The 13,771-nt window shown below is 33.9% G+C and overlaps 1 protein-coding gene across 5 annotated transcripts in view; it reads left to right on the top strand.

Moving 5' to 3' along the window:
• Positions 1-13,771, top strand: part of CNKSR2 (connector enhancer of kinase suppressor of Ras 2) — a 257,408-nt gene that overhangs the window by 197,802 nt on the left and 45,835 nt on the right. For all 5 annotated transcript variants that reach the window (XM_036912833.2, XM_036912835.2, XM_036912832.2 and 2 more), the window contains 4 exons: positions 5,652-5,700; positions 6,122-6,294; positions 8,180-8,253; positions 8,541-8,612. In XM_036912833.2, coding sequence (XP_036768728.1) covers positions 5,652-5,700; positions 6,122-6,294; positions 8,180-8,253; positions 8,541-8,612 — 368 coding nt within the window. The remainder of the gene's footprint in view (positions 1-5,651; positions 5,701-6,121; positions 6,295-8,179; positions 8,254-8,540; positions 8,613-13,771) is intronic.

Here is a 13,771-nt window from a genome sequence, read left to right on the forward strand (position 1 = left end):
ATCAGCAATACTTTCATAATGGCCTTTTATTTTAGCACATTCTATTTTTGTGGATAGAATTATGATTTCAGCACACCCATTCATAATTCATCTTATAATTATTTGCATAAATATGTTTTAACACACATTTAATGTACTTTTGCCAGCCACATCTTGAATTTAAACTGTTAAGTGCTCTAAGACAATCTCAGTACAAGTAATGTTAAAGGCGATTAGATAAAAAGGAATGTTATCTTATCTACCAAAAGAAACAACCTAGTAAAGAACAGAACTTTCAGTAATATACTATACATGGATTACTGGAGAAAAGGCACCAGGCTTGTTTATTTCCCATTAAAGGTTAAAGTCATCAACTAATTAAAACTACATCCTATGCTCTTCACTGATGGTTTGCTCAACTTTCATTCATTCAACCAGTATTTATTGCAATATCTGGGCAAAGAATATTTCAAACAAAGGGAACAGCAAGGGCAAAGATCCTAAGGTAGGACTCTACTTAGCGTGATCTAGGAACAGCAAGTGTAGCTGGAGCAAAGGTAGTAATGGCAGGGACAGGAAGCAAAGGTAATGGGGCCCAGGTCATACCGGGTCGTCAAAGTCATTGGAAGGATTTGAGCATTTATTCAGAATGAGATGAGAAGCCATTGGAGAATTTTATGTTAAGGAATGGCATGATTCAAATCATATTTTAATAGGATCACTCTGGCTCTTACGTTAAAAACAGAGGGTATAAGAGCTGAAGCAGGGATGACAGTGAGGAGATTTTTCAGTAATCTGGTGAGAGATGGTGGCTTACACCAAAGTGCTAGGAGTAATGTTAGTAAGAAAAAGTCATGTAAACATACTTTGAAGACAGAGCTGATAAAGCTTGCTGGTGGATTGACCATGGAATGAAAGATGAAGAAAAGAGTTAAGGTTGACTCCAAGATTCTGGATGTGAGCCACTGCCAGGGGAAATGGAATTGCCATTTACTAAGGTATAGAAAACTTGGAGAGGAATATATTTGGTTGACAGGTGATGGATAGCCTGAGTTCCGTTTTGGATACATTAAATCTGTTGAGTTAGGTAGCCTGCAGCTCAGCTGAGAAGTCCTGGCTGGTGATACGAACTCGTAAGTTGCTACAGATCAGACTTTGTTATAGACAATCTTAGGAAGAAAGTTCAAAGAACTTTCACCCATATGATCACTACAATAAATAGTAAGTCCTAGTGAGGTCATTAGAAAGATTGTATTGAATGGTGATTTAGAAAATAAGGTAAAATACATTTGTTAAGGGAATTAACCTTCACAAATGCTTACAAAAGGAATCAATTTTGGATGGTCAGTAAGCATTATGAGCTTATGTTTTAAATTCACACACAGATACAGACACTTGCCCTACCCCAAACACATAAAAAGATATGGTCATGTCAAAAACAAGATCTAATCTCCAAGGGCCAGAAGAAAGAACAAAATTGCTCAATGATAACTGAACTAAAGCCACATACCTGAGAGGCTCTGAGTCCAGAAAGAGGTAGAGATAGCTGTGAGTCTAATAGGTATCAGAGAACAAATAGACTGCAGCTATGTCAGGAAACTCAAGATTAACTCATTGGATAAAACCAACTGGGAAGGCAAGCATAACTTCTTCACCCACAAGTAAGGAGGTTGAATAAATAGAATCACTGACCAAAGCTATGACATGTATGCTGATTCTTTCCTTACTACATGAAAATTACAGAAAATCCAGGAAAACCCTTTAAATAAATTTTGAAATAATAACAGGATGATTAAGAACAGTGAATATTCAAAACAGCCAATGCCAACTAGACATGCTGGATGTGTAAAATAGAGTCAGTGAAATAAACACTCTATAGACAGACTAAACTTTAGAATGGATGCATTAAAAGAGTCAATTAGGAAATTGGAAGACAGCAGAGTGAATTCACTGAAAAACATTGCAGAAATATGGAAGATAAGAAGTATGAAGGATACATGGATAATAAACTGAGAGGTGTCAACATATGTCTAGAGAAAAAAAAGTGACCAGTAAAGACTATTTGAAGAGATTATGCCTGAGAATTTTCAGAATTAAAGAAATAACACCTTCAAGTACAATGTGAAATAGGATTAATTAAAATAAATTCTGCAATTGCAGAGTATCAGGGATAAAAAGAAAAACATTTTAAAAGCTACAGAGAGACTAAATACAAATTATAATAAATGACAAAGTTTCTACAGATGCCTTAAGAGCAACAACAGATGCCAAAAGAAAAGAAAGTCATATATTCAAATTGCTGAGGGAAAATTATCTTCAACTCAGAATTCTATACCCAGCTACATTGTTATTCAGGAATGAAGGATTATTATATCTTTCTAAAAATTTTAGTTTGCTACTCACAGATTGTTATGAAAGAACTTCTAAAGGGTATACTTACTTGAACATGAACCTGTAAGAAGGGTGATCTGAAGCTATAAGAAAAACACAAATAAAATATATTACCAATTTTCACTTTTGTGAGAAAAACAATCATCATGAAAGCAAAGATTCCAGGCCTCTTTTTTTTAATTTAGTTATATCACTTTATATCATATCTTATGTGTTATCCATTATAGTCATATATGTTTGTTCTTAATATCTTGCTTTCATTAAGTTTTCCATGATATCATTAGAAACTGAAAAAAATGATACCAATTAAATATCTGTCACTCAGGATTAATAATTCCATCAATTCTACTGCAAAAAAAAGACTACACTGGATTATAAAATTATACCTCAGGGGTGCTTAATCACACTGTTACTGATGACATGAGGAAACCTTCACTGCTAGGAGCTTCTTTATGTATATGAATAATGAGCAATTTCTAATATAAGTTTGTAAGGAGTCTTTCAAATATGAGGCTGTTTCACAGGTCCCCAAGGTCACCCACACGTTTGACGAGTAACTAGGACTCATTACATTCAACATATAGTTCTACCCACAGCTAAGATTTATTACAGTGACACAGCAAGAATATACAGCCAGATCAGTAAGGTAAAAAGACACCATGGAACCTGGAAAAATCCATGTGTAGGCTTCCTGTGCTGTCCTTCTCCTGACAGATTATGCAGAGTGCACTGTTAATCCAGCAGCAAAAATGCAGTCACAAAAAAGCAGTCACATGAGTGTTGTGCCTGTGTGCAGGGAAGCCCATTAAAGACTCAGCACCCAAGAATTTTATTGGATTGGTCACATAGGCACCCGCTGCCTAGCAACTACAAAAATTCTAGACTCCCAAAAGGAAAGCATGTGTTTAGTCCTCATGTGGACAAAACAGTCCTATTGCTTAAGAAGGAAGCTTCATGTCAATAGAGGGAACTGTTTACCAGCCAAGGTCCCAGATGCCCATTGAGGGCCAACCTTGCAAGCAAGCTTTTCTAAGATAGCAGCCTTGGGATTGCTCTGTTAACTCTTTTCTGCAGAGACCCATTTCCTTAACTGTAGTTTTCACTGTTTTTCCTATTATTTTCAAAAGCATATAATTCAGTTAACTCTTTTACATTAGAAAACATCACATTGCTTGGAAAAATAATGAAACCTCTCAAGAGAATTTCACTGTAATATTTACAATATTTACAAAGACCTCTATGGCTTTGCTTCTCTGAATGATGGATAAATTTGTATTGTGTGCCTAAGAGTTCTTAGGTTTAAACAATACATACACTGATTATGCTCTATAATCATGATTGGTCTGAGAATATATTTACAGAAAAAGAAAAGATAATCTTATTTTAAAAATAAAACCTGGGAAGCTTAAAAATAACATTTTGTAGATTTTAAAGTAGATCTCTTGGTTCTAAGGAATAGCATGCAAAAAGCATAAGAGATATATTATGTAATTCAGTTGTTTTAAGCTGTCTGTTATCCATGTAGCTTCCTATAAACAAACCACCCCCATCTTTGTCATTTTTAAAAATAATGAGCTGTAGAATTATGATGATTACTTGTAGTAACACAAAAGGGAAAAAAACCAATCAGTAATTTTACAGCCAAACAATTTAGGGAAAATAACTGTATGTAAATTAACTATAGTTAAGGACACTAGCCTGAGTTATTGTTTTGTAGCAAAGTGCACTCTAGAAAATCAACACAACATAATGGGTTTTCTCATTTACGCTTTCTCTCCAAAACTGATTGCAAATTTCTGTAGTCATGGATCCTTGCAAAGTTTTACACACACACACACACACACACACACACACACACTCACTCACTCACTCACACACATACTCCACATATGTACTTATATTGTTTTGACACTCGAGTGGCTATTTCTGGATTATACTATATGTCAGCAAATTATCTGATGTTTATCTTTAGTACTGGTATCCATCCATAATACTATATTCATGAGAATTATGTAAACCATATACAAAACAAGAAAATTATTATATAGGTAGAATGTTATTTTACAGTCAAAGATACTAAATAATGTATGTCACAGAATATAAATGTATTATATAAAACCAAGACCAGCAAATTTTATGTAAACAAAATCCAGTTGCCTCTTACATACATACCTTTGTAAAGAAAAAGAATCTGTTACTTAAAATTCATTTTTAAGGATTATCTGTAAATTAAAATTCCACATGCTATCTCTGTACCCTGTTAGCTAGCTAATCATATGAACATATTGAACCTTTTTATACCAGTAAGGAATCTAACTTAGTAGACTGTCTGACTGGAACCAGAGATTTGTACTCATTAATTGAGAGATAGACCAGTGAATACAGTTGTGGGTTTTTTTATTAAGACATTAAGCTGTTCTGGTGGTTAGCACACAGTAGACAGATGGGCAAATTTAACTGGAATGGTTGCTCAAGGGAATGACTACAGTGATGTCCCCTGGAAACCAAGAGGAAGACAAGAAAGACACAAAAGGTGGTAAGGCCAATGAATGGGGTGCTTCAATGGCCATTTCCTAAAAATCACTGGGTTGGGAGTATTTGACTGTGTGAAATGTAGATAATAAAGGCAATGGTTGGAGTATGCTTAAGATAAACATAGTAATGAGGGTGGGTAGCTGGGGAGTAGAGAGGTAAGGATGACTGGAGATGAGGAACTGAGGAGCCAGGGGACTGCCATCATCTGCATGAAGATTATTTACCCACAACAGTGACAGAACTGGGTGCAAGGCGGAAATATTGAGTTAAGTGCTGAAATATTTAGTTGCTGAGGGGGAGTACCTAGGAGATCAGTGGAGTGATGGTGGCTTATGGAATAGCATGAACTTCAAAGGAACAAGTGATAGTCATATTTGCCTGACCTACTTCATAAGATTTTGTGAGAACCAAATGAAATATTGCATGAGAAAGCACAGTAAGTCCCTGAAAAAAGGCACAAAGAAGTAGTATGTATATATAAGAGCCCTGAGTTTCTACGGCTTTGTGCACTGATTTCTGCCTACAAAATAAGGACAAAGGTATTATTCTCTCCTGCTTCATAGGAGATGAGAAAGTTAAGTGGCATGATAAATCTAGATTTGTTTTGAGTCTTTGAGAAAAGAAAGTACTTTCTCTGACAGGGGTTCAGAGTCACCGTTCAGCTCTTGAGAGTTCTGTGCAGCATGCTGGCACTCTGCACGGCACCCTGAGTATCAAATCACATTCTTCCCTGTTTTTGATTTCAGACATTCCAACAATCTTCTCTGCAGCACAAATCAAAGAAGAAAAACAAAGGTAAGGAGAAGAAATGAAATGAAACATTTAGCTGCTTAGTTTGCACTCTGTCTGCCACCGGCACATTGCACCCACCCTCTCATGCCTTAGCCCATGGGGTTAGGAAGAGCACAGCCCCCTAGCACAAGGGCTGCCAAGACCTGCTTCTCCCTCAGTCAATTACGATGTAAGATACCTTTTACAACAAATGGTCTCAAGAGGTTTGGAGACTGAGATCACACACTTCTGATTAAATTGTATGTCATTTATGTGAGGGGAAAAGCATTAAAGATTTCCATTTTTTTCTATTCTGATACAATGTAAAAATAAGAACTGTAACGTTGTTCAATACCCAGACTTATTTTTATGATTAATTGCTTAATCTTCTACCTTCACACCTGTTCAAAATTTAAGGAGCATTTTTACCTTCTATTATCTTCAGGTCCTATCGCTGGAAAGAGCAAAAGACGAATTTCTTGCAAAGATCTTGGCCGGGGTGACTGTGAAGGTTGGCTTTGGAAAAAGAAAGATGCAAAGAGTTATTTTTCACAAAAATGGAAGAAATACTGGTTTGTCCTAAAGGATGCATCCCTCTATTGGTATATTAATGAGGAGGTAAGACAGCACACATTTTGTGTTCTCATCCCTTTTCTGTCTTTAACCAAAAGAATTACTGTTCTGAGACTTATTTTAAAATCATTCAATCACCTTAAGAGTAATAATAGTGCCTAGCTCCCTGGGATGGCATGAGTGAAAGGAATCAATGCATGTAAAGCCCACTTAGAACAATGCCTGGCACACACTAACTACTCAATAAACATATGACATCAGTAATAATTTTCAAATTGCCCTCTTATTTCATTTGTAAAATCTTGAATTAATATTTTGGTATTTAATATAAATGTCTATAATACTTATGTAGAAAGATTTGGTTATTTTCTGCACTTTTGATATTTTTTGCCACACAGGTAACCAAAAAAATTCTATTTCACTAGGTGTCTTATTTTAGATATGGTAAATAAACCATAATTTTTACCTATATTTTCATTTAACAGACATAAACACTCTTTATATGCTAATCAGGTAGTATCAAAACATGGTATCCTGGGTTTCTCTTTATTTTAAGGTCACTTGTATATTTGTCTGCTGTATGGTAAATTATATTCTATCTTCCAAAATTTAAGTGACAAAAAACTGTGGCCCCTTTTTATTAAATAGTAGCAAAGTTTCAGTCAGAGTTGTTATGTTACCATGGTGGCCTTGTGAGAGCTGAGTAAATAATTCTATAGTATACATTGCAAGAAATACTCTAGTGTGATATTTTTAGGAGAAATGTAAAAATCCCAATTTTGAAGAAACCATAACTACCCCAAAAATATTTAAAATTGTTCAAAATTTAAAATTTTAAAGTTTAAGACGTTAAAAGTAACATAACAGAAATCAAAGTTGAGAAGAGGATTTGAGACTGTTGCATTTACCCCAAAATTGGAAGAAAAAATACTCAGATATTGGAAAATATTGAAAAACTTATAATACTGCTCTTTCTCATGACAAAAATTTTAGTCCTATCAGCACCAAATTTTTACTTTATTAAGTTTTACTTATGCACATACACACTCACATTAAAAGAATTGAAAATCTCTTGTTTCCTTTGAGATAACAGATGGAGGTGTTATCTCACTTGAACTTCATATATAAGGAGCTGTGAACTGGTACACAGATTAAAGTTTAGGAGAGTACATGTCTGAGAAGTTTGGTCATGAGCAGGAAAAGGACAATGATTAAAGGGTTTAGCCAAAGATAGTCTTAGCCTAGTTGGAATAACTGGTATCTAATGTAAGATTTTGAATAATTCTCCCATTCTGCAGTAGAGAGAGGAAGAGGAGGATTTTATAGATTTCATTCCATTTTCCAGTTTTAAAGTGATCTCTTTATATATATAGAGAGAGAGAGAGAGATACACGGCATGTGTATCAAGTCAAATATTTGAAGATCAAATTAACCTATTTATAAAATTCTTGAATATACAGAATAATTATTCGGGTTTGATAAGAGATTTTCTTTGGAGGCGAAAAAGGAATTGAATAGTTAACTTCCCTATATTTTACATCTGAACATTATAAATGAAAGAAAACAATGAATTTTAAGTGTGAACTTAAGTGATTTTATATGTTATAAAAAGTACATATCCATTTTGATGACAAAATTACTTATAAAACATGTTTTTGAGAATCGAAGACTTTACTATCTTCATTTTGATCTAAAAAGGATTTTTTAAATTTCTGTATATATTTTGATTTGTTGTATTCTAAATGTTCAAACTAATTCTTTCAATTCAATAGACTCTGCCAGGTAGGAGTGGAATTCTAATCTCTAAAATGTCAACTTTAAGGACTTCAGTGAACAGATTTATTAGTAGATATTTAAGGCATAGTTATATAGTATAATCAGCCTTGAACCTTTGTATACAATACCCTAAACAAGAATGTTGCCTCTTTAGGATGAAAAAGCAGAAGGATTCATCAGTCTGCCTGAATTTAAAATTGATAGAGCCAGTGAATGCCGCAAGAAATAGTAAGTTGATTTTATTTGGGAAGAGGGAGAAAAAGGAAGGTTTTTGTTTTTGTTTAATTTCTAGCTTTTAAATTATAGGTTGCTTAGGTAATGCTTTCAAATTGAGGTAATAAGAAAGCAGTTTTGTGGGTAGAGAATTAAATCTTTTACTTATTTCTGTCATCATGGCAAAAGTATTATGTATATAAAAGATTAGATGCTGAGGTAATTTTACTCATAAAAAATATTTAGTTCTAACTTATTTCCCAATTTAAAATAAAGTAAATGTACTTTGTTTCCTTTTGCAGTGCATTCAAAGCCTGTCATCCTAAAATCAAGAGCTTCTATTTTGCTGCTGAGCATCTTGATGATATGAACAGGTAAAGTGTTACTTAAATTTCAAAGTATGTACTTAAAAAGTCAGCTAGGCTTAGAATTTTAAGTTTTCTACATTAATGCTTAGAGAATAATGTCACTGAACTAGATTGATCATTTGTTTTTAAAATAAAATGGACCCTCACATAATGTAGCAGGGGTCACAGGGAAGACAGTATAGCACAAAGACAAGTAGTGACTCTGTAGCTGATGGACAGTGACTGTAATGGGGTATGTGGTGGGGACTTGATAATGGGGGGAATCTAGTAACCACAATGTTGCTCATGTAATTGTATATTAATGATACCAAAATAAAAAAATTAATTTGTGACATACTAAAAAAAATAATAAAAATAAAATAAAATGGACTCAGCCATAGCTGCATGTAGCCATACATACTTTTAAAGAACGGCTTTCAAGAAATCAAAATAAACTCACTATTTGTCACGTTTGCCAAAAATGTACCAGAATCCATATATAGGCCAAAATAAATCCACTGCAGAGGAAAAGATCTTTTAAAATTTAGCTTATTTCAAGAATATGTCTTCAAATTTATTCCCAAGTGGAGAAAAAAGATAGCCACAAGAAAAGCTGACTTTTCCAAGTGCTGAATAGTGCTTATGACAGAACATCCATCTCAATAATTCAGGCCTAAGCGAAGTTAGTATTTCTTTCTGTCACCTTTCTTCTATCACTGGATAGGATTGTACAGCCAAGTGATTAGATGGCTACATGGTTATTTAGTGGCTGTGGGAAAATCTGTATTTTTTTTTCTATCATCTACAACATTCTGCTTTATATTTCCACTTTAGTTTTTATGAGTTTGATTGTTTCCTCCTTTTCCTTTCCTTTTCCCTCTCCCTTTTCTAGATTTGTAGAAATTGAATTTGCGATTCAAAATCTTCCCCTGTACAGGTCTTCAGCACAAACTCCATATTATATATATATATATATATATATATATATATATATATATATATATATATATATATATATATATAATCACCTGCCCAGTTAGGGAGAGGCAGCATAATATAGTGATTACAAGCATGGGCTTTGGAACCAGACTGTCCAAATCCCTGCTCTCCCACTTACTAGCTGTGCGACCTTGGACATAAAACTTGACCTCTCTGTGCCAGCTATTGACCCTCTTTTAAAAATGGAGATGATGACTCTCTCCACTCCTAGGACTTTTGTGAAGAAACAAATAAGGGCATAAAGGGCTTAAAACAGTACCTGCTCGACTGTAAGTGCTATATAAGTATTTGCTAACAGTGTATATTCCTTTTATGTACTTTGAGCTCTTAGCCCATTTTCCTTTCTTTGTGTGTCTCTAAGAATTTGGTATACAGATATTTTTAAGCACAAAAGTATGCAACCTCATAAATGTGCCTGATCATACTAAATGACAACTTAATATGCTTTTATAAACAATCTTGTTCTTTGACATGGGAATACAGGTGTGGTTTCTCCAAAGCAAGGATATGAATACAAGAAAATGTCAAAGAAAGATGTTGAGAACACTTGATAAAATCTTTTATTATTAATAAGGGAACTGAGCCTTTCATGTAGTTTCCATAATCATCTCTTGATTTATATGTTACCATTCTTGAAATTTTACACTAGGCCATCAGAATTAGGAGCACTTTTTTTCCTTAACTTGCTCTCAAAATGAAAATGCTTATTTGCACGCTCATGGGGTAGGGTGGGGGGAGTTGTCATACTCTCTTTTGCATTTTAATAATTTCATATTTCTGCATTCTGGTTATCCACTATCCATTTTACCACATGTTGAACTCAATGCCCTTGGGATTACTGGAGGGCTTACATCATGACCAAACAGAAAATAAGTGGTGTATGTGAGCATAACCTACCGTACAAGATGGATACAGTAGAACACATCACCTCCATCTACGAATTAACAATTTAATCATCCATGATACATGCTAATCAGGGTCTTTTTAGGTGTATAAAATGGCCTGTTCAAAAATGCATTTTTATTAACTATAAAACCATTCCTGGTCTCAATTCCCTACCCTGTGTTATGAACAACTTCAAAAGTATGTGATGTCACTACCTTCCCTAATATTCCTGTGTATATATGTGGTTCGGACTATCACAGAAGCTAAACCAAGCCCAACTGTTCATTTTGTTGCTTTTTCTAAGCAATGGGTCAAAGGTAAAATATGAATCTGATCAAATATGTCCTCTCTACATTGTACACTTAAGAGTGCTGTTTTATGTAAGCCTTGCTATGGTGCACTACAACGTTCAGAATCAGACTGTCCTGAAATACTGAATCCTTTAAAAAACATAATGGAAGAATAATGGATTTGTAATTCCGAAATGGAATTATAATTCCATAAGTATAATGGGATTTTGTTTTCCTTTTCTTTTCTTTTTTATAATCATATTTCTGATGTCTACTTTCAATAGGCAAGTTTTTAAAAAATAACTTGTTAATAGAAAGGAGTCAGTGCTGAAGTATTCACAGAGGACTAATGATGGGGACAGACACCCTCCAACAACTTTATTCAATAAACTTTTATATAATAGCAAGATGATCTGGGTGTTGGTTGACTCTATGTGTAATCTTTTAAAGGCATGTACCTAAGTCTTCAAAAGATGATATATTTATAATATAACTATATTTTATTAATTATAATTGTGTTATGCTTTATCTGATTATGTCATAATTTCTAAAGTGGCATCATATGTATTTGAAAAATATGGTCTGGTTTTGACAGGGCATAGTAATTGAAATAAAAAAGTAAACCCTAAATTAAATTTTATTCTATAAAACACCCATCTGTTCTCTCCTCAGAAATGAGCATTAAAAAAGAATTTTTGCCTATCTGGGAAGAAAAATGTTTCTCGGGTGTTTTGAGACTTATTTACTGAATTCATTTGGCCTATATATTCCTTTTCATGTCAACCCACATATCTTTATAATTGTGAGGACTCACCAGGTTCTATTTTGTAATTATTGTTTGTACATTTCTCCCTTGTTCTTACTCATCTTTCCCTTTCCACATGTTACATTTTATCCATCATTGATATCTTCACTGGAATGTTCACTGTAAGGCCAGTATGCCCTTACCTATATTTTATTGTTTTAAAGCATTAGTGATGGTGGTAAGGTACTGAATTTAGACCTAATATTAAAGAGCTTCTCCCAACAGATTCTAAATTCAATACTTGTATCCCTGACCACCTTATCTTAAAATAGCCTGCCTTGATCCCTGTCCCCTTTGGCATTCTAACTTTTTACCTTGCTACTACTTGCAAGGTAAATAGCACTTGCTACTATTTCACGTATGTTTGTTTGTATCCATATTTATTGTCTGTCTCCTTCAGTAAGATAGGCATCATGAAGGCAGACACTTCATTTTATCTCTGTGTCCTTGGTGCTCAAAAAAGTACCTGGCACACATAGGCTCTCAATAAATATTTCTTGACTCAGTTAATGCATATATATCTGCTTTTAATAGCCAGTAAATAGCAAATTATAATTGCAGCAAGTGTATAGGTAAGCATCTTCTAGCTGAGGCCTTAATGACAAGTTTATCCGAGAAAGCACCAATAGTTGTGTAGTATTCAGCCTTTTATACGCACAGGACTGAGTTTGTTCAGTACTTTCTAAAGAGTATTTAGTATGAACAGAATTTTTCTTCCTACAAGTGGTTTCATTTTTCAGTTATCTTATGGAATTTAGCAATCCTGAAGCTTGTTGAAGGCAGGATTATGTCTTACTCATTTTTGTACACCCAAAACATAGTTCATTGTTCAGCATATAGCAGGTACTTAATGTCATTGAGCTGAAAAATTAAGGAAACCTCTTTTTTGTTTCCTGATGCATCTCATAAAGACCTTACTGTTCTTTAGACTTTGGACAAAATGAAATTTCAGTGATATTTTAAAAAATAGTAAATATGAGGTACTGGATTAAAATTCAATAATAAATGTCCCTCTCATGGTATTATCATCATTTTCACCCACCCAGAGAACGAGGCTAGTCTTTCCCAGGTGTACTAAGATTTGCCTTATACAAATTCAACCCCATTCTCACTACAAATGACTTATAAACTAGATTTTAGTTTTGACCTTTTTCTAATGATCAGAGTCATTTTTAAAAGGTTATTTATTGTGAAATTGGCTTGTTGACTTACAGTTTATAATTTTCTGGAGTGTGTGTGTATACTCTGCTACTGAATGCATTTGATCAATCTTCATTTTAATTCCATTTCTGCTCCAGAACATTCTTCACTTCCCAAACATACTTGAGGTGATAACATTGAAGGTTTTGTCAAAGTAAAGATGGTCTTTAAGTGACTTAATCTTAAAATTAAAGCTTAAATTCCCGTGTATGTGATGTTACCTATAAGAGACAAGATTTTCATCCCTTTTCAAGATATTCTAAGTATCTGATGTACAGTTAACACTACTGGGGCATAAATGATGAAATATATGAGTCACTTCAAAGAATGTCATCTTCCGCTTGACAGAAGAGATAAGCTCTTAGGAGAAAAAGTTCTCAAACACAATTTTTTCTGAAAAATGTATCTCGATCAGATTATTCCAGAGTTTAACGGTGTTAACTATACCAGTGATCCCAAATTTACAAGGTAGTTTGGAAGGTGGGTTCTTCCTTAATTTCTGACTTGGGAAGCTATGTGGATCATAGCTCAGGATGGACCAGTGAGAAATTGTCAGGTCAGTTTAGAGATCTTATGTTTTGATAATCTGATGTAGTGTAAATAGTTGGAATAATGAACAGAGAGAGACCTGGTGGGACAAAAGATGGACATTGAAACAATGCAGTTCTCTACATTGACAATAGCAGCACTACTGAAACAGGGAAGAACTAAGATTTATTTTTAAGTTACTATTGTTCATAGAAATAATTTTTGGAATCTAAACAGGGGTTAAAATTGTACATGCTCATTTTGTCTTTAGAAAACCTAATACCCTTATATTTAGAGACAAATTTCCAAAGTACTCCTGAGATATGTTTCCCCTTAGATCATTAAACTTAAATGAACTTCATGAAAACTAATATTTCATAGAACTTATTTTGACAAGAAAGGTCCATAACTTTTTCCTTGATCAGAACAAGTTATATCTGATATTGAAGGATTTGTTCTGAAGGAACAGAACAGCAAAA

Source organism: Manis pentadactyla, chromosome X (assembly GCF_030020395.1).
Source record: "Manis pentadactyla isolate mManPen7 chromosome X, mManPen7.hap1, whole genome shotgun sequence".
In the NCBI taxonomy this organism is placed as follows: domain Eukaryota; kingdom Metazoa; phylum Chordata; class Mammalia; order Pholidota; family Manidae; genus Manis; species Manis pentadactyla.